General features: G+C 36.1%; 1 protein-coding gene across 2 annotated transcripts; it reads left to right on the forward strand.

Moving 5' to 3' along the window:
• Positions 1-5825: 5825 nt before the first annotated feature.
• On the forward strand, positions 5826-19188 carry LOC126977978 (DNA repair protein RAD52 homolog). 2 transcript variants are annotated; one of them, XM_050826703.1, is made up of 6 exons: positions 5831-6073; positions 7520-7658; positions 8057-8208; positions 8940-9314; positions 16767-16866; positions 18995-19188. In XM_050826703.1, exons 1-6 carry the CDS (start codon positions 6026-6028, stop codon positions 19144-19146), a joined length of 966 nt encoding a protein of 321 aa, XP_050682660.1. In that variant the 5' UTR covers positions 5831-6025; the 3' UTR covers positions 19147-19188. The 2 variants fall into 2 exon arrangements, with proteins under 2 accessions (XP_050682659.1, XP_050682660.1); XM_050826702.1 differs by lacking the exons at positions 16767-16866; positions 18995-19188 and having other exon boundaries at positions 5826-6073; positions 8940-15200.
• The last annotated feature ends 1034 nt before the right edge of the window (positions 19189-20222 follow it).

Genomic DNA, 20222 nt, shown 5'->3' on the forward strand with positions numbered 1-20222 from the left:
CAATTGATTTTGCACTATTTCACTAATTTCACTGACAAGAATCAATCTGTCAAACGAAAAGCACTCACATTTAAATATGAAATGTTCGATATCACCAACAGAATTATTGCAGAAGGTGCAGTAGCTACTCTCCACTATGCCCAACCGAGCCAGGTGGGCCGGGACGGTGGAGTGACCAAAACGCAGTCTGTTTATAGTCGTAATAAAGTCCCGATTGGCCATTTTCAATTTGTTATACCATGGTGCCACAGGTAAGTTTGCTTGAATATTTCCATACCATTTACCCTTCTGTTCTTGGTCTTGTTTCCAAAATTCGACCCATAAACTATTGACCTGGTTGTCAATAGATTGATAGCAGTCGGTCAAAGGTACTTTTACTATGGAGCTAACATCCAACATGTTGGTTCCATCACGTGCAATCTTATCTACTGTCTCATTTCCTGTTATGCCCCTATGTGATGGAATCCACATGAAAGAGACCTTTATACCCTTTTGTGCATAACTAAATAACAATTTTTTTATATTATACAATATATAGTTTTTTTTAAAGTCAAATTTGAGATTGGTTAAACTTTGGACCATACTTAAACTGTCTGTTAAAATTAAAAAATTATTAAAACTATTTATACGTGCAATCCACTTCAGGGCCTCGAGGGCCGCATATACCTCTGCAGTGAAAACACTGCACTTAGGGTCCAGAAGAAAACTTTGACCAAACTTGGATTGGGGATCATAAACAGCACTGCGCACAAAGAGCTCACTTTTGCTACCATCTGTATACAAAGTATAGTAGTTATTGTTGGAAAGAAAACTTAATAATTCACAATTATTAAATTTTTTTTTAGTAACAATATTGGTCTCAAATATAATAGAGGAATATGGGTATGAGTAGCATGTCCACTTTGATTGTTAAATTACATTTTTAAAATCTTCATTCATTTGCAGTACAATGAGAGGTAGAACTGGGAAATAACCTTGTAAAAGATAACCTCCCGAAGTCTGCTGAGCCAAGCATTGTACAGGAAAAGGTACTATTTTTTTGAGAACATTATCATTACCAGATAACAGCTTTAGTAAATATCTTTCTATTAGCAGAAGTCTTCTAAGACACAGTGGCATTATTTTGGTTTCAACTTCCATAGCTCGTATGGGAGTTGAACACATAGCCCCAGAAATAATTCGCAGAGCTTTGTTTTGAATTATGTCTAGTTTTTTTACACAACTACTATTTGAATAGGCTAAACAACTGTTGTCGAAGTGGCTTCTGACTATAGATTTATATAGCATACTTAAATCTTTGGGGTCTGCACCCCAAGTCACACCAGCTAAACATCTTATAATATTTAAGCCCTTAAGAGAATTAGTTATAATGTGATTGATGTGTAAATCAAAGCAAAGTTTGTTATCAATGACAGCACCCAGGAATTTATGATTAGGTACAACTGAAATTGAATGATTATTGTAGAGTATGCCATTAGAGGGAAAGTCTTTACTAAAAATCATGGCCTTGCTTTTGTTGGGGTTAATCTGTAGAGCCAACCTGTCATTATAATATATGTACAATTGATCTAAAGCATTATTTATACTATTTACAGCTCTATCAACATTATGGTCTGTACAATATAGTACAAGATCATCTGCAAATTGTAAAATATTTACACCTTCTAATTTGACTTGTATATACATTGTCCCTTTGGAGACCCTTCTTGGACCATGGAGAATATTATTATGCCTTACATACAAAATTCTATCTGTTAAAAAATTAAATAACCAATGGCAAAGTATGCCTGGTATACCAATGTCAGAAAGAACTTGAACCAAAATGCCAGGGTCTACATTATCAAACGCACCTTGAACATCCAGAAAAACACAAACACTGGACTTATTATTTTTTTTGGCATATTTCAGATCTGACAAGAGAGAGATGAAGCTGTCAGCACAACTTCGGCCTCTCCGGAAGCCATATTGAACATGTGGAATGATGTTGTTCACCTCTACATAATACTCAAGACGCATCTTTATCATGTTTTCATTAAGCTTCCCAACACAAGATGACAATGATATGGGACGATATGAGTTAGGATCTTCAGGTGGCTTGTCAAGCTTAAGTAGAGGGATTACACACTGTGTTTTCCAAGATTTAGGAATTTTCTTTAAGTGCCAAAGAGCATTAAGATTAGCTAATAGTTTCTTTTGAACGGACTCATTTAGGTTTTTGATCAAAATGTATGGACAATCATCTAAACCAGGGGTTGTGTTTCGTCTGGATTGTAAACTTGTACAAAACTCACTCCAAGTAAAGGGTTCTATGAGGAAACTGGACTTCTGAAGGCTATTATTAATTTGAAAATAACTTTCTAGATTATCAATAACCCTACATCCATTTTGAGATAATTTTTCTAAGAGAGGGACAACAAATTCGTCATTATATGTTCTGTTATTGCATTTTATTCGTTTAAATAACTTGATGTATTTCCAAATAATACTAACAGGTGTAGTTCTGTTAAAATTATTACAGATGTTCGCCCAACCATTGCGCTTATGTTCTGAAATAGTCTTTTTCTTAACAGCATCAATTCTTTTGTAATTAATGTAATTATCAATGGTTGGGTCCCTTCTGTACAGTTTTAAAGCTTCATAAGTTTTAATAACACTCTGTTCACATGTGTTACTCCACCAAGGTGCTGGAGGTTTACAACGATAGTTATTTGCTTTGACAAACTTTGGCACAGTATCCCTCTTAAGTGTATCAAGCCTTTTGATAAATTCGTCATATGACTGTAATGGATTCTCATTATTAACTTCAAAATTATAAAAAGCAGTTATCGACAGCTCATTGTATTTCGTCCAGTCTGTCTTGTTGTATAAGAATTTTTCAATGGGAGGATTAATTTGGTATCTATCAACGGACAATAAAACACGAGTAAGCGTAGGAAAATGATAGCTCCCCATACAATCATCATGAACCCACCATTCGCATAGTGGAGTGATTGGAGCACTACAAAAGCTGACATCAATAGCGGATGGATTTCGGTTAGGATAATTCATAGTAGTGAAGCTACCATTGTTAAGGACACATAGATCAAATTCATCAATTAAATCGTATAACTGATGACCCCGACTTTTCGTCGTCATACACCCAAATGCCACATGGTGAGCGTTGAAATCTCCAGCCACATATATTGGTTTAGGCAAATCTCTAATTATATCACGCAGTTTACTTATTCTGAAGTTACCATTCGAGGGAGGGCAGTATACACATAAAATCGTTAATTGGTTACCACTTACATATAATGATAATGCCACAGTCTGAATGTCTTGGTAAAATCTGGTTTGAATAATATTATATTTAAAATATGGTTTAATCAAAATTGCTACTCCACCATGCTCATTTCGGGCGTTATGATAGTGGGAATTATATCCTGAAATTTTAAAATGTTGATTGTCTTTCAGCCAGGTTTCATTGAGTAAACAGATATCAACATTTTGTTCAGCTAAAAATTTAGACAATAAGGGTTTTTTCCTATGTATACTTTGAATATTGTACTGAGCTATACATAACTGCTGTATGTTCTGTACTGTACTGTCCATTAATGTGACAATTTTTTTAAAAGTAAGTCTTTAATGAACAGTGTAGTCACAGGTTCATTATCTGTTTTATTACCCAATTCAACTAAAGTTTGGACCATTGCCATCAGAATATTCTTATTGTTTGCAATTTGAGCCTTAAGTTGAGTTTGGTTCAAGTTAGGTTCAGGTACTGTTTTATTTACATTATTTACATTTTTATTTAATTTATATACATTTTGGCTTGATGGTAGAGTTTTAACAATGTTGCTCGAATGTGCAGGTAAAGACGGAAAATCAGATGACTTAATTGTATTAGCCACAGAGGCATAAGTAATGTTACCCTTTTTTTCAAGTATTTTCTTCATTTTAATTGGGCAAGATTTGGAAATGGCCAGGTGAGGGCCACTACAATTGACACAACACAAGTTCTCTTTTTTATCGCAGTCTCTGAAATTATGCTCCCCAGCACATATTGAGCAACGCTGTTTACCATTGCAAATTTTCGCAGGATGGTTGAACTTGAAGCACCGGAAGCATTGCTGCAACGGCGGGACATATTCAAACACCCGGAACGAAAATAGGTCATATTGGATGTTGTCGGGCAGAACATTTGATAAGAAAGTTATACTGACAGTCTCAAGACCTACAGTACTTTGACCGATTTTTTCATGAATCTTCTCACTGAAATAATTTCATAGATCGAAGACAGTTTCGTATATAAATCTTTGTTCGAAATGTTGGTAGGCACATATCGGATAATTCCAGTTTTTTCTATCTGCGCTGCAGGAATATGCGCCTTCAAGTTGTGCTTTGTTAAAAAGTCAGTATTTGTTATGAAATTATTTGCAGTGTTGTATTGTTTGAAAACAACCGCAATTTTGTTGGCATTGTCTCTATGTAAAGCTACCACACCTTTCACCTCTGAAGTAAAAATATGATTTAAGTAAACTGGGCTTTTATTTCCAAGTTTAACTTGTTGGTCCTGGCTTTCAACAAAAACCTTGAAGTCTGTATTTGTACAGTGTTCAGGATAAAGTCTCAGATAACCTGGCTTAAAAAACTGAGTAAAGTCATCCTCACCGCCGCCTTCTTCAGGTCCACATTCCTTCGCACCTCTTTTTCGAACAATTTTGGTTCGTTTCGGCGTTCCACCTGGGTCCTCCGGTTCATTCGTTTAATAATTAACAAAATGTACAATTATTTACACTGACTAAAATAAGTTTTGGTAATATTAACACAATATATTTTATCGAATAACAGTAAAACTAATTAAATCGACCGCCACGTTTGGAGTTCCCGCCAAGAATCCCAAAAATGTGACAACTATAGTCGGAAGTATAATTCAAGATCAAAAATGTAAACAATGGTGTTGCCAACTAAAAGTTTTCCTTTTCCTAAAGTCTAAGTACATATATAGAAATATTGCACGTTTTCTTTTTGTAATATAGCTTAAAATACATTAATCAAAAATTATATTGTGTTTTTTTTTATAATTATATTATGAGTTTTTCGTGCAAACTTTGCTTTGACACTGGCAATAAATAGAAGCTCTGGCCTCTAAGTATTTGGCTCGTCTACAGAAGAAAAACGTACCTAAGTATAGTAATGTTATAATAAATCTTACAGTAAGGCGATCTGTGGCAGAATTTTTGTCTTTAAATCAAAATGCAATGCGCTTACGTTCATTACTATATTGCAAAATTTAGTCGATCTACAAATATTTAGATATCTTCTTCTTGAGGTGCCATCTCCTACGGAGGTCGGCTCTCATTAGTGCTATTTTTATTTTTGACACAGCAGCAGATATGTCTCACCTAATAGTAACTAATTATTAATTATGTAGTTACCAACCTGCCTTAGCTGACACCGACTCCAAAAATAACAAAATTCGTAACTAGAATAATGAGATTGGATAAAAGCACTCAATTATTTTTATACTGTTACTTCTTATACTTCTACTTTTTTTTACTTTTTATGCACTTAGCATGTTATTGTATTGTTTTGGAACAGTGTTATTTGAAGTCAGTTGTTTTTCTTGTTTTTTTTTTTATGTTTAGTGCATCTCAAGTGCGCTAACTAATAATTTGTCTAAATACTTATAGATCTACAAAATTTTGCAATTTAGCAATAAACGTAAGCGAATTACAATTTGATTACAGGCAGTTAGAAATTCTGCCACATATCGCGTAAAATTTAACACAGAGTACTTTTAGTTACAAAATATGTACAATGTAGTTACTAAATTCTGTATCTGTGCTAAGCGTTGGAAAAAAAGATTTTATTTTGGAATTTGGATAACTTCGTTCTTCGATTTTCTGAATACTAAGTTCATTATTAGTTTTATTTTTGTTCGTTAGCAAAGGATTCGATTTCGAAAGAAGTAATAATGTGATGTGGTTTGATATGTTCATCTGAATTTCGTGATTGGATTATTACTACGAAGAATTTGTAAATAATGCAACGAAAACCTGGTTTCCCCGCGGTAAACTGCAATATAAAAGTGGTGAGTTTTTCGTCACATATAAAAGTCTATTTTTGAAAATAAAAGTACGGTTTCCAAATCTATATATTATTTTCCCAATTAGTGGTAATGTCCTTACGAGCCAATCATAATTTTAATCAATACCTTTACTACCTGTCGCCTCCTATAGTATTACTATTATTTTATTTACATTTAAGTTCTACTAAATAAATATTGTATCTATTCTGAAGACTTTCTTTATTATTTGGATTAAAACAAGGTCAAATTTCACAACAACTGACATAGATATGGCACAGTTAGTTCACATTTGTTATTTTCATTTCTATAAATGGTTTGGTTATTTTTTTTTAGTTTGTTGTGGATTTAATATTTTATGTCCTGTGGTATATTGTTATGGGGAAGTGCAGCCGGTATTAATACCATCTTTGTGCTGCAGAAGAAGCTATTTGTACTATATATTACATAGGTCCTGAAGAAACAAGAGAAAAATTTAAAGAAACAAAAATTTTAACTGTTGTATCAGAATATATTATTGATAATGTGATTATGTCATAGGCACATTAGCAAATTTGCTAGAAACTGATAATTATAATATCAACACTAGGAATAAACATAAACTTGTTATGCCTACTACTTGGTTGAGTCGCTAGGTCTTTTGTTGGGTGATGGTACATATGTTCTTTCATTAGGACAAACGCAAGAGGAATGTGTTAGGAAATTCAAAAGAATTGGAAAAAAAAATATCTATGTTGGAAAGGCTACTATAACTTAAATGATTTTCTTAATGATATGACAGATTGGGAAGGGGGTGACCGCCGCTAAGCTAAATTTTATTGAACTTAATTATTGTTGAAATTTTATTAAAAATAAAAGAAGCCCACTGAGTTTCTTTCTGCTTTTGTTCTCATGTCTGAGGTATACATTTTGGAATGGGCAGTAGTTTTTGATATTCATAAGTAATTTTTATAGCCTATTTTGAATAAAAATAGTTGAATTGTTATTTATGATGATAAAATATTATACTATCATTATATAAGACATGGGCCTAGTCTTGCGTTACTGAGAGGTAATTCAGGGGCACACTCCAATAGCTCTGTGAATGTGATAACTTACTATTTATGGGACTCCACAGGTAAAAAATCAACTAAAAATTACAATGCTTCACACTAGGTATAACATAGATTTAAAACTTATAAACTAGATTATATAATACAATCCTATTTAGGATCTAGCCCTAAGTAACAATTAGTCTAAATTCTTTTAGCTGATTGCAAGTCAGAGCAGAATGGGTCAATTTTATCCAAACCACACGAATATATTATTTCATTGTTACATTAAAATAACCTTTAACATGTTAAAATGCAAACCAAGCCAGATAACTATTGAAAGACAACATTTAATGTACAAGTCTTTTTACAACTTCTATTTTTCCTATGTAGATATCTAACAATGGTTATTTATATATAGCCCGACAGTTCCATCACTACAGAATCGGTAGCGGATGATGAGTGGGAGCCCCAGCACAGAAGACAGCAACTCATCAACTTTGGTCACACTCAATGGGGCTTTAACAACTGGAACTGGGCTGTCACTAAACAGGACCTAGGTATTTATTTCGTTAAATTACCGTTATAATATTCTATAGTTCAGCATGAAGAACCTTATTTGCACTTTTTAGGTCTCCATTTGAAAATGGTTATGGTAATAATTTGCTTTACTCATTATTTAAAATCTGAATGAATTATTGATGATAATTTAATACCTGGTGTTCATTAGCAGAGTTGGCATACCTCATGCTTTCTTTTTTTTGTTTTTTTTTGTTTATTGAATAGGAGGACAAACGAGCGTACGTGTCACCTGTTGTTAAGTGATCACCGCCACCCACAATCTCTTGCAACACCAGAGGAATCACAGGAGCGTTGCCGGCCTTTAAGGAAGGTGTACGCGCTTTTTAATGCTTATCAATATTTTATTTTAATTTACTACCAATAAGAAACTTTTCAGATTTTGTAGAGTTGGTGAATGGCAAGTACACAGCTGGTGTTGCCGCATTTGTGTCAGTCTCCGTAAAAAACTTAGACATCCATCGGGAGAATGTGGGCTATGCTACCTCAGTGGGAGTCACCAAGGGCTCGGCAATACACAGAGCTAGGAAGGTAGGTTTTCTTCATGTTAGTCTGAATGTTAATTGTAGATAATTACAACCACCAGTCTTAGTCCACTACCAAGCTCAACTGTTTTTTTTTATAAAATAAGGGATGAGACGAGCAGAATTTTCAGCTAATGGTAATTGATACGCCCTGTCCATTACAATGCAGTGCCGCTCAGGATTCTTGAAAAACCAAAAAATTCTGAGTGGCACTAAAATTGCGCTCGTCACCTTGAGACGTAAGATGTTAAGTCTCATTTGCCCAGTAATTTCACTAGCTACGGCGACCTTTAGACAGAAACACAGTAATGCTTACATATTACTGCTTCACGGCAGAAATAGGCGCCGTTGTGGTACCCATAATCTAGCCGGCATCCTGTGCAAAAGAGCCTCCCACTCCCATATAATAATCTTCTAGTATACTGAACACTAATCTAATCATGGCGAAAGCTATATCGTCGGTGCTCCTGATAGGTATGACAAGATCTGGTAGTTCGTGATGCTCCCATGATTTTTTATAGGAAGCCTAAATTTAGCTGTATCCTAGCTGTCGCTTTTGTCTATCGAATGGACAAGGGCTTCCATGAATCTGTGGCATTATTGAGTGTGAATCCCTGAATAATCGCGTTTGCACCGTAGTCAACTAATTAAGTCACGTAGTTTTTCTTTTCTATTGCAGTACACCTCATAATATATAGGCCAACCATTATATAAAAGAACGGAATATTTATATTTCAGTGTGCGGTGACTAACGCGTTGCGAGAAACATTGCTAAGTTTTGGCGGCAATGTGGCCACGGAACTGTTGGAGCTCGTCGAAACAAAGCCTGAAGTTCCGACGCCCGCGCCAGTCGAATATCAAGAAAACAACCAAAATGTAGCCAACAGACAGCCTGAAATCAAAAACTCCCCAAGAAAGGACGATGTTCCGTCCAATGTGAATGTGCCACACAGGGTGATGCCTACCGCTCCACTGTTGAAGAATGCTACACCGAATCCCCCGATCGCGACAGCACACCCGATGCCAGCTAACTTGCCTCCCGCAGCCAACCGGCCGCCACTCGCAGCCAACGTGCAGCGTCCTCCCCAGCAAGCCATCAGACCAAACTCCAACGTAAGTTTCGTTGTCCCTGTAATGGGAGGCATGGTCCCACAACTCTACGCCCCTCCCCAACGCCTAGCCCCCCCACAAGTGTACCCAAACTACTATGAGTATTCGGGCCCATGGCACTTCACATACGAGACCTACGACCGACATCATGGTAACGTAAATTTAAACTTCAACATTCCGCCCAAAAACTTGGTTGTTAATAACCGAACTGGGGCTATGGAATGTAAGAACGCTTGTCGACAGAACCCTGGGCCTGAAGAATACCAAGGGCAGAACCAGGGATGCTGGATTAAGCCAACTATATTTTATGACGGTTTCTGGACGGAGCAAAAGGTGAAGAAATGGGTTGCTGAGCAAGTCGAGAAGCAGTTCCCTGAGGACTCGACCAATAAGCCAGTATCTCCCAAAGCTCCGGACCACCCTTACAACAAACCTTAAGTCCATGTTACCTTTCGTCACCCATAGGGAGTAGGTAAACTGCCTCGACTGTTAAAGTTTCTGATGCCGGGTGAGTAATATCCAGGAACCCTTTTATCTCAATGATAACTCTTCTGAATTGTTAGTTGTAAGTTAATAGTCATCATTATACAAGTATGTAATAGCGCTTCAGTAGGAGTATACAAATGGAATTGTATTGGATGTGTTAATCGGCCGAATTATTCTATGATATAGTTTTGCTTTATAAGTTTATTAAGTTTATATTGTCAGTAAATACTGGAGGTTCCATTTCCTGTTTCTGTTTTTTTATATTTAAATGACAGCACATTGTGTTTGACAATGACATAAGACTGTCTTATAATAGCCAGTTTGAATAAATTACATTAAATATTAAAATGCGTGAAAAGTGGGGATGAATATTTATAATTATATAAATTACATTTTTTTATAGGCATTTTGTTTTTTCTATAAAGTAATCTATTTAAATCCGTTATGTTCTTATTAGTTAGTCATATCTCTATAAGGCCGGACTGGTATTTATAAAAAAAAAATACCCAGTACAGAATTTTTAATTAGGCGCGCGTGTTAAATGTGTTTGGCCAATAAAATAAAAGAAACAAGAATAATAATAATTTATTTTGAGGGAAATGTAGAGTTGTAGCTATGTTGCCATAACAAAGTATTTTCCATGCAAACACCAATATTGGTAAATATAAATCTTCAAAAATCCTGAATGGTATATTGATGTTTAGACCCAATTTATATACTTAGTATCAATAATTTTACTGAGTATTTATGTGTCTATATTGTAGTGAATACATAATTATCACAATACACAATTCGAGTAAGAATTACTATTAAAAAAGTTAATCTCACTACACGTGCATACGTGAATATAGAATTAGGTATGAGTAGATGGAGTTTATGTCCTTATTGACATTTAGATTATAATCTAATCGTTATTAGGCTTGTTCTACAAGATGGAACTATTTTGAATTGTTGAAAGTTGCTCAACTGATAGTGAGGGTAGTTTTATATCTCGCCTTTTGTGTTTGCATTTGAAGTAAATAGGTCAATCAAAATACAAAAAAATACTTTTATTCTCAATAAATTCACAGGAAGAATTTATAAGGTGGAGAGAAACTTTCTAAGATATTTATCTGTAAAGATTGGAGTTAAAACAATACATTATTGTATATTTGCCTACATATCTGTGCATAAAAGAGACAACAATAATCTTGACCTTTGATTCAGAAGTATGAATCTAAGTTACAGTTCCGAAAGGGCGTTTTTGCCAGGATTATCGTAACAAAGCAAATTAAATCTAAAACGGTAAAAACTGTAAGTAGAAGTATATCCTTAATAGAAGATGGGATAGATGTGCAATGCTTTGAGATTATTGAAGGTATCGTACTTAATTTATACTAACCACGGGGCATGCCTGTATCTCATTAGTTTTTTGAAATTCTATAAGCTATTGATGGCCTCTCTGGTATTGTTAGTGCTAAATTATTGGGTGTCAATTATAGAATATAATACATCTTAAATGTTAATTGGTTCTATTAGGCTCGTTTTTAGAAATCTACGTTTTACAGATTTTGATTAGGCAATACTCCGTCTACATGTTATTTACCTTCTTTGTTTATATCTTTGGTATTAGCATGTTTACGATTATATAAGCTTTTAAGATATTATCCTTGGCGCGAGGAATTTGATATACAGTGTAGGTGTAGGTAACTAATGCAAGACCTCTTAAGGGCTACTTGGGTACATCTAGACTAACAACTTTTGTTCTACGACTTTCAAATAAGACGATAATTTTTATCCAGAAATAAAAATTTGTTCGTCATTTCTAAAATTATCTAACTTACAAAGACCACCTGGTATGGGCGTGCGGCGCATGCAACTACGGGTGTCGCTGGTGGTGCGGCGGGTAGGGTCAGGGTGTGCACTTGCACGTGCGAGCTTGACCTAATTTGCGACCCGGTTGGTGTGACGTCCTTCACAATGCCCTTTTGACACTCTCACGTACGTGTCATCATCATCATCAGCCGGAAGACGTTCACTGCTGGGTAAAGGCCTCCCCCAAAGATTTCCACGACGATCGCTGCTGCGCTGCCCTCATCCAACGTATTCCGGCGATTTTGACTGCGTCTTTTGGTACGTGGTCGCCATTCGAGGACTTTTCTGCCCCAACGGCCATCTGTCCATCCAACTATGTGCCCTGCCCACTGCCACTTTAGTTTCGCAATCATTTGGACGGTGTTGATAGCTTTGGTTCTCCTACGGATCTCCTCATTTCTGATTTGATCTCGCAGGGAAACTCCGAGCACAGCCCTCTCCATTGTCTTCTGAGCGACCACGAGCTTTCTGATAAGGCCCATAGTTAGCGACCACGTCTAAGATAATGACTACGTCTAATTTAAGATTAACAACGTTTTGTTGCAAATTTTATAGGCTTTAATCTTAGAAACTAAAATAATACATAAGTAACATTTTTAACTTAAAAAAGATAAAACAATGAAAAGAGACATTTTTAGTTTAGTGTAAAAAAGTTCAACTAAAATGTATTATATGTTATTTAATTTTTAATATCTGTTATTGCCTCCTTGGGCTCTGATTACAGCTTCGAGCCGGTTTGGCATACTGAACACTAGGTTTCGGAGCCGATGTTGGGGAATATTCTCCCATTCTTCTACCAGGGCCTGCTTTAGTGCCCTGAGGGTAGTTAGGTGGTGGTCTGCGATTTGTGACTAGTCTCCCAAGCTCATCCCAGGTGTGTTCAATCGGGTTGAGATCAGGACTTCTTGATGGCCAAGCCATCACGCTGATACCGACCTCCTGAATATACTCTTGTACGATATGAGCCGTGTGTGGCCGGGCATTATCATGCATCAGCATCGATCCATCAACCATATTTGCTAAATACGGCCCTGCATACTCATTGAGAATCTCTTGAGCATATCTTTGCCCAGTGAGGGTGCCATTTTCTATGGCAACTAGCTCTGTGCGACCTTCTGAAGATATGCCAGCCCATACATGCACACTGCCACCACCGTATTGGACTCTTTCTGAGATGCAGGCTTGAAGGTATCGCTCACCAGGTCGCCTGTAAACACTTCGCCTTAAATCAGAAGTGTAAAGGGAGAATCGAGACTCATCTGCAAACAAAATTCTTAACCATTCTTCTTCATCCCACTGCATGTGTTCACAGGCGTATCGCAGTCTCGCTATTCGATGCTGTCTCTCGAGTTTTGGGCCACTCGCTGGTCTTCGGGGTTTCAAATTTGCTTCAGCAAGTCTTCTTCTCACTGTACTGTCACTAATGTAGTCCCTCCGGGTCTGAAGTAGCTGTTGCTAGACTTCAACTGCATTTTGTTGGCGATTTCTTAACACAGTAGAAATAATATAACGATCTTCTCGGGCACTGGTACACCTGGGTCTGCCATTACAAGGTCTCCTCAGATGGTGTCCAGTCTCTTCGTACCTTCGCTTTACCTTCTGGACCGTTCGTACCGTCACACCCACCATTCTTGCAGTGCGACTCATACTGATGCCTAGTTCCAGAAAAGCCATGATCCTAGCACATTCTTCAACTGAAAGAGGCATGATAAATAAATGTTATGTACTTTTTAGCATAAATTTTTAAAACAAGACCCATCGATCTTGAAAAAAATTTAAAACAGAAAGAAAAATGTGAATGGTAAAATTGTAATTCGGAAACGTCCACTTTGAAAAAGGAATGGTTTTGTTTTTGAAGTTTTTTTTCAGCCAATTCTTAAAAGAAGATTACCGGCTATAATGTTTTTATGTACAAAATTAAATTCTCTTTGGAGTCCTTTTTATTTCAAAAGTATATCTTGTGAACTTAAAACGTTATCCCAATTTTAAAAGTGTGATACTTACTTTTGAAGGCCAGTGTATATGTTTATTCTTGGAGTAACCCAGCACTATACACTTACACCATCGTAAATACACGGTAAATAACCTGCACGACCGTGCTTTTGGTCCAGTTGATTTCATTGCAAATTATTTATGAACAAAATTTTTTTATATCATCAGATTATTTTTTTTAAACCGCCAGTCCTAAGATTTAAAAAATACCTTCAACTATTATAGTGTCTGTGAAGACCACTGTCGGCTGAGCAATACAGCCGCAGTTCAGCGGAATTCTTGCGAAGTGGACTCTATACAACTAACCTGATAAAGCTGCACCGCTCACGACACTTATCCACGATAATTTGCGGGCGGGGCATGTTCAATTGGTATCAAATGCGTGCGCACCGTGAAGGCATCGGCAAAGAACTGGTTCGGTCCTTCAAAATGGCGCGGTGCAGCGAAGTGGGAAAGAGAGTCCGTGATAGTAGAAGGACTAGGATAGATAGATAGTGGCGATAACAGTGTTTTCAATGATAGGGGGTTCCATAAAATATAAAGTATTTGGTGGGTGTTCCTGTATTTATCTCCATCTTTTTCCACCTACTAGACATAAATAACAAAGTATACCTGAATCTACGAATGCCTACGATACAATGACTAAAACTTTGTCCTCGTGGTCCCCATAAAAATGTGCGTATCTACGAATTTATGCATGCAAGAACTATTTAATTCTCGTCTATTGGCTGTGGTTCAGTAGAAATGAGTTCCAAGAGGCTTATGGTAGCTGAAGTATGATACAAATGGTCTAATTGACCAGCTATCGTCAGGGTGTCGGTGTGCATCGTAAAAATTCATTCAGACAATTTTTCCCCAACACGCTAAAAGAAGTATAAGTTATAACTTCAAAATAGGCTATGTTTGTACATTTCGACACAAATTGTAGAACAAGTCATATCTTGTTGTATCTAAGCTGTTGCCTTATATAATTCGTCCGAGTAAATAAAGGGTTTTTTAAAAATAATAAGAAAGTTTGAAGATTATCTCATGTCCTATTCCAGTTCCGGTTCGCGTTTTCGCTCTCGTTCCCAACATATTAAATGAATGTTATTTCGAGGAAGATTGCTATAGCTCATCGACGTGAATTTCTGTTTTTCATAAATCCGGGATTTTTCCGGTATAAAATGTAGCCTATGTCTTTTCCCAAGCTTTAGACTTTCGTTGTACCAAATTTCACCAGAATCGGTTCTAAAGAAACTAACATTCATATTTGTAACATTAGTAGGGATAAGGTCTTGCATTAGTCACCATTAAGCTGTACGTACACGGTTCAAAGATTACACAGTAATTTTTATAGTATACAGTATAATATAGTATCTTGTATTTATACATTGGAATAAAACTTATAACGAATTTATATTTCGTAAGGTTTGTTTGTTGCGGACAGAGCAGCGGTCATGCTCAATGATGTTGGAATGTTCTAGATGTGTGGAATATGATCTGAGTACGGTAGAATAAGTTTTATTGCAATGGTCTGTGTGGTAAATGTTTTCATAATAAAATGTTTGAAATGGACGCAACTTTTAATTATCTATATTTTGGTTCGGCCCATTTTGATTTTAATTGTTTATATGAAAAATAGGTATATAATTCACTTTAACATAATGAAGTCAAATCGCGTTGAATTGTATATATTAATCAGGTGTACTCTTAATTGTCACTTATGTTGAATCAAACAGAAAGTGATTTTGGCGTTCTTTGTATTGATTGATTGGTTTGATTGATTTATCTTTATATTTCTTAATAGGTATGTATAAATTGTACACCAGTTTTTAATTACCAAAAAAATCTGTATTTGAAGAATAGTTGAAGAGATCGTAATTATATGATTTTCGGGAGTACTCGGTGCTTTGTAAACAAAGAAAACATCTCTTTAATATTAATTTAATAATAAAGTAATATTCTGATTGTAGCTGAAATAATAATATACCGACCTTACTAAAAGCGTCATGCTCAGCAACTATATGGGCTATATAAATATATCGCATATTCATTATATCTACTATCAAGTATTTGACATAATATGTAGTAGGTAATGAAAAAAATACCAACCATCGAGGCATGAATTAATTTAATTAATACATCCTATTAGTTATTTGGCAAAAGCCAGCAGGCATAGGTGTATATCGGAGCAAAAAGAAATCTAAAAAGGCTTTCCTTGTCATACCCTATTACTACTCACACGCGGCAGTACTGCTTGTACCAAATTAATATTGATATAATATTGACACACACTCTTACACAAATCATCTTGCCCCAAACTAGGCATATAGCCTGTACTATGGCCACAAGACAACGATATATTTAATACAATATACTTACTTAAACATCAATACAAATAAACATCCATGACTCGGAAACAAACATTCATATTCATCATATAAATGATTGCACCTACCAGAATACGAACCCGGGACCTCTAACTCAGTAGGCAGGGTCACTAACCACTGGGCTATTGGGGTCGTCAATTCAAATTAATGACTCGAATCGTTTAGCTACATCGAATAGCGGAAAGATAGTATTACTTTTTTGCTAACTGTACTGCTGTTACCATAGACTTTTTGATTTGTCAATGTGTGCGTTAGCTAGTAGTCTGACTTGACAATCAACATTGGTTACAGTAACAACAGGTTCGCTTACCTTTTCTATTCTCCTGCATCTCCTCCGTTACAGGTGTTTGTCTATAGGAACGCTAGCAAATTGTTAGTCTACGGTTGCAATCGCCATTTCAAATAGTTTCTGCATTGATTAGGCTTTATATACCAGTGGGATGCTCCTTTGCACAGGATGCCGGCTAGATTATGGGTAGCACAACGGCGCCTAATTTTGCCGTGAAGCAATAATGTGTAAACATTACTGTGTTTCGGTGTGAAGGGCGCCGTAGCTAGTGAAATTACTAGGCAAAAGAGACTTAACATCTTATGTTTCAAGGTGACGAGCGCAATTGTAGTGCCGCTCAAAATTTTTGGGTCTTTCAAGAATCCTGAGCGGCACTGCAGCTGAACGTACTTCTCGTCCCTTATTTTCATTAAAAAAATACCTACTTAAGCGTAGATTCCAGAGAGTATTGGTTGGTGACAGGTGGCGAACGAAGAAGAGGCGCGCGCCGAACGGAAGCGGCGGCAGAGACAAGCTCAGGAGGAGTTTAGATTGAAACAGCTCATGAAGGACAAAGAGACTGGTTAGCTGGATTACTAGATAGGTGAACATACACAGAAGATGTAGGATAAATCGCTAAAGTTACTATAAGCGTACAACACTTAGGCCTCATTCGAATGAGAATTCTAAGAAGCGTGGCGTTAAAATCAAAAATTCTTACAACATGTGTTTATGAATTTATGAATAGAAGTCGCGAATGCTTTTAAATAGAAGAAAATATAACGTTAAAGGGCGTCGAGCCCTAATGGCCGTTACACACGACATCTGTTTATCGTAGTGATTTAATAGCGTCGTCCGTTTATGCAGTTTTGCATCACAAAACTTTTGTCTTGCCCGACCATAAATTAAAGCTATAAGCCTATAAAAAATACTTAACATTATGGCATGAAATTAACCGAAGAAAATTTTGGGCAGGTTTATACTGCACGCCACAAATAAGTCCCTAATACACGAGATCCGTTGCAATGCATGTAATGATTATTTGGTTAATCCGTAGTGTAATGGGGTCTTCGATAAAATATGTATTTGCTAGATTCGGCTTCAACAAAGCTCAAAAAAATGGCTTGAGTTTACTATACATTTCTATCTATATCTATAAGATACAGTGTAAACTCTAACGGATCCCACGAGGCCTAACGAGAGCTCGTAAAATTTTATTACCGTACTCTGGGTGCTTGTGGCTATGGCCAGAGTGTTGGTCTATTTCATATTGGCCAAACGACGAAAAGTTTGTTTTTAATATTTGTTCTACGCTCTTTCACTATCCTATAACGGTGGTTCTTTACATGTTCTTATGAGTACCTACTCTGAGGTGTTTGATCGCGTTCTCATGTTGGATTAAATAATAAGATCAGATGTTATCTTTTATTCTGTACATATTTAATTGAAAATGCAATAATTCATTAATTGTTAATCATTTATAATTAATCGTTTCATAGCAATCTTTATTCACCCTTTATGACTAGAACATCTGTTATTTTCTGTTAAAACTTTACTTTGTTTTGAATACACAATATTACTTAATAATATATTGATGATTTTTGTTTTTATCATTCATTTTTACTGTGGTGGTTCTTTTCTATTAATATATTTTTAATTTCTTTATTTTATATTTATTTGCATGCATGAAGGCTATGCACTGGTTGCACGCAAAATAACTTGAGGCTGTTAGCACAGCTTTAGCCATCTGCCATAGCCCTTGTAGTGGCGAGCCGTTTTCGGAAATTACCGTCTGAAGTCTGCACATACAGTAGTTTTCGTCTATTTTTTGTGATAGTCTGTACACGGTGATCTTGTTCATACATGGTATTATTGTTTGCTTGTCACATTCAGGTATATAGGTAAGTACTTCATCCTAGCTTCAAACCGAAATACAAATATCAAAATTGTGGACAAGTATTTCAGAAGATGTTTTGTTCAGAGTTGTAAGTATCGGTTTAGACTTTTAAATCATCAAACGGACAGTGAATGCAATACGTTTGAACATTGATTATTCAGAATGTCCTCACAGGGAATATTAAATTTGACAAGTAGACGTGCCATTCGTAAATAAGAATATATGAAAATTTATTTTAGTTGATCAACTGCTATCAGTGACATTGACGTGATGAAAACTGATTCAATATAATATTTCGAGTTTTGTTGCTTCAACGCTCTTGTTAAATGAAGTCTAACTTTAATTGTGACGTGTTCATTGCTTGCGTTTGGTTATTTGTAACGCGTTAATCACACGTTCGAAATTAGGAAACCTTACATTTGTCGAAGAATGTAAGTATCGACTAAATTGCCGTCTTGATTGCGCCAATTGTAGTGCGCAACGTGTGCGTCTGTAAAGGGCCTAACGAGCTCGTATGTACCTACTGTTATATCGCTTTTGAATGTATATTCAGTCTATTTATGACTAAGTTCGGGAAACAAAGTTAAGTATACGTACGCATTAGCAAAGTGATTAGTGATAGGTAGTCCACATTAAGCAAGCTTCGCAGGAGTCACATTTTTAAGAACAAAAGCTATAAACGAAACTGCTTCGTGATACAAAGTATGCTCTAGTCTCACTTCTTCTGCACCAGGTCTACATGCTTTATATTTCATGAAAACAATGACCCTGTCGCGGATACGTCATCACAAGCTAAAATAAAAACTCTCTTCAGATTTGAACGAACTAGATAAGAACGTCAGTTTCGACAGCATTCTACTGGCAGTTCCGACGCAGGTGGTCATCGGAGTGGCTGATAAGGAGGCGAGCGTGGGGAAGCGAAGCTCTCCTGGGCCCGACGGCAACGCTAAACGAAGAGCTACGTAAGCGACAGCAAACTTGATGGTGACAATAAATTATGAAATCTAATGAATTGTTTTATTTATCTTTATTATTATTCATATCTGGCCACAACCACAGAATAAAGATAAAGAGGATTCACTTAGTAAACATCTCTCAAAATAAATAGCTTCTTTAACTTGCTCCTAAGATTCATTTCAGGTCGTACTCAGTCGGCAGCTTCGTTGAATTCTTAATTCATTGAAAATTAGTAAATTTATATCTATATTCTATATCCACAGATATAGGTACTATTTGTTATGTAATGGGTTATGGGTACCTACAACCAGGGGTTAGGCGCCCAAAAAAGACATCAGGCGACATTTTCCTACTACTCGGCTCTTATTTTTGGCCTATTTACATAAAATAATACTGCTACAAGCAGAAAACCTATTAAAGGCCAAAATACTTTACAACTCGCATTGAAGAAAGTATTACTGTGCTAAATTACCTAGGAGTATGTACAGCCAGCGTCACCCATTGTATTCAAAAAAATGGCAACACTCATCGTTACCATATACATCGATTCACCGAAATTGATCAAATAGCGTCATTCAAAGTAGTCAAATATATTGGGACACCATAAACGTCATAAGCATAGCTACATTCAAAGCACCAAATATATTTCTACACACAAATCTCCAAAATATAGACCAGTGTTCAAAAATATGGATACATTTGTGGAAAATGAACTTTTGGTAAAAGGATTATAGGATTCAAATTAGATTTTCGACAAACTTTAAATTCAGTTGACATTATACTAACAACATTGACTATGAACAAGTGACGTGCCGATTTTGCGGTGAAGATGCATTCTCTAATGATTATTTTTTTAAATAAAATTTCATAAATAAACATGTGGGCGGTCGCTTCATTCCTAAGGTGTGGTATTGTTTAAATTTTTAGCAAAAAAATTCTAGGATTAGCATGTTGGATCGCTCCAATTGATTTCTTTCTGACAATACTGGTGGACGCAAATGAAATAGAATCACTCCGACAGTGCTCGAGTAACATACAAGGCACCGTTCTACAATCGATTACTGAATCGGTTGTCTTTGTGAATG

The sequence above is a fragment of the Leptidea sinapis genome, chromosome 46, assembly GCF_905404315.1.
Source record: "Leptidea sinapis chromosome 46, ilLepSina1.1, whole genome shotgun sequence".
Lineage (NCBI taxonomy): Eukaryota > Metazoa > Arthropoda > Insecta > Lepidoptera > Pieridae > Leptidea > Leptidea sinapis.

Coding starts and splice junctions, on each gene's coding strand:
- LOC126977978 (XM_050826702.1), top strand. CDS start 6,026: ATGCAACGAAAACCTGGTTTCCCCGCGGTAAACTGCAATATAAAAGTG. Junction 6,074..7,519: donor TAAACTGCAATATAAAAGTG/GTGAGTTTTTCG, acceptor ATTTATATATAG/CCCGACAGTTCCATCACTAC. Junction 8,209..8,939: donor CAATACACAGAGCTAGGAAG/GTAGGTTTTCTT, acceptor TTTATATTTCAG/TGTGCGGTGACTAACGCGTT.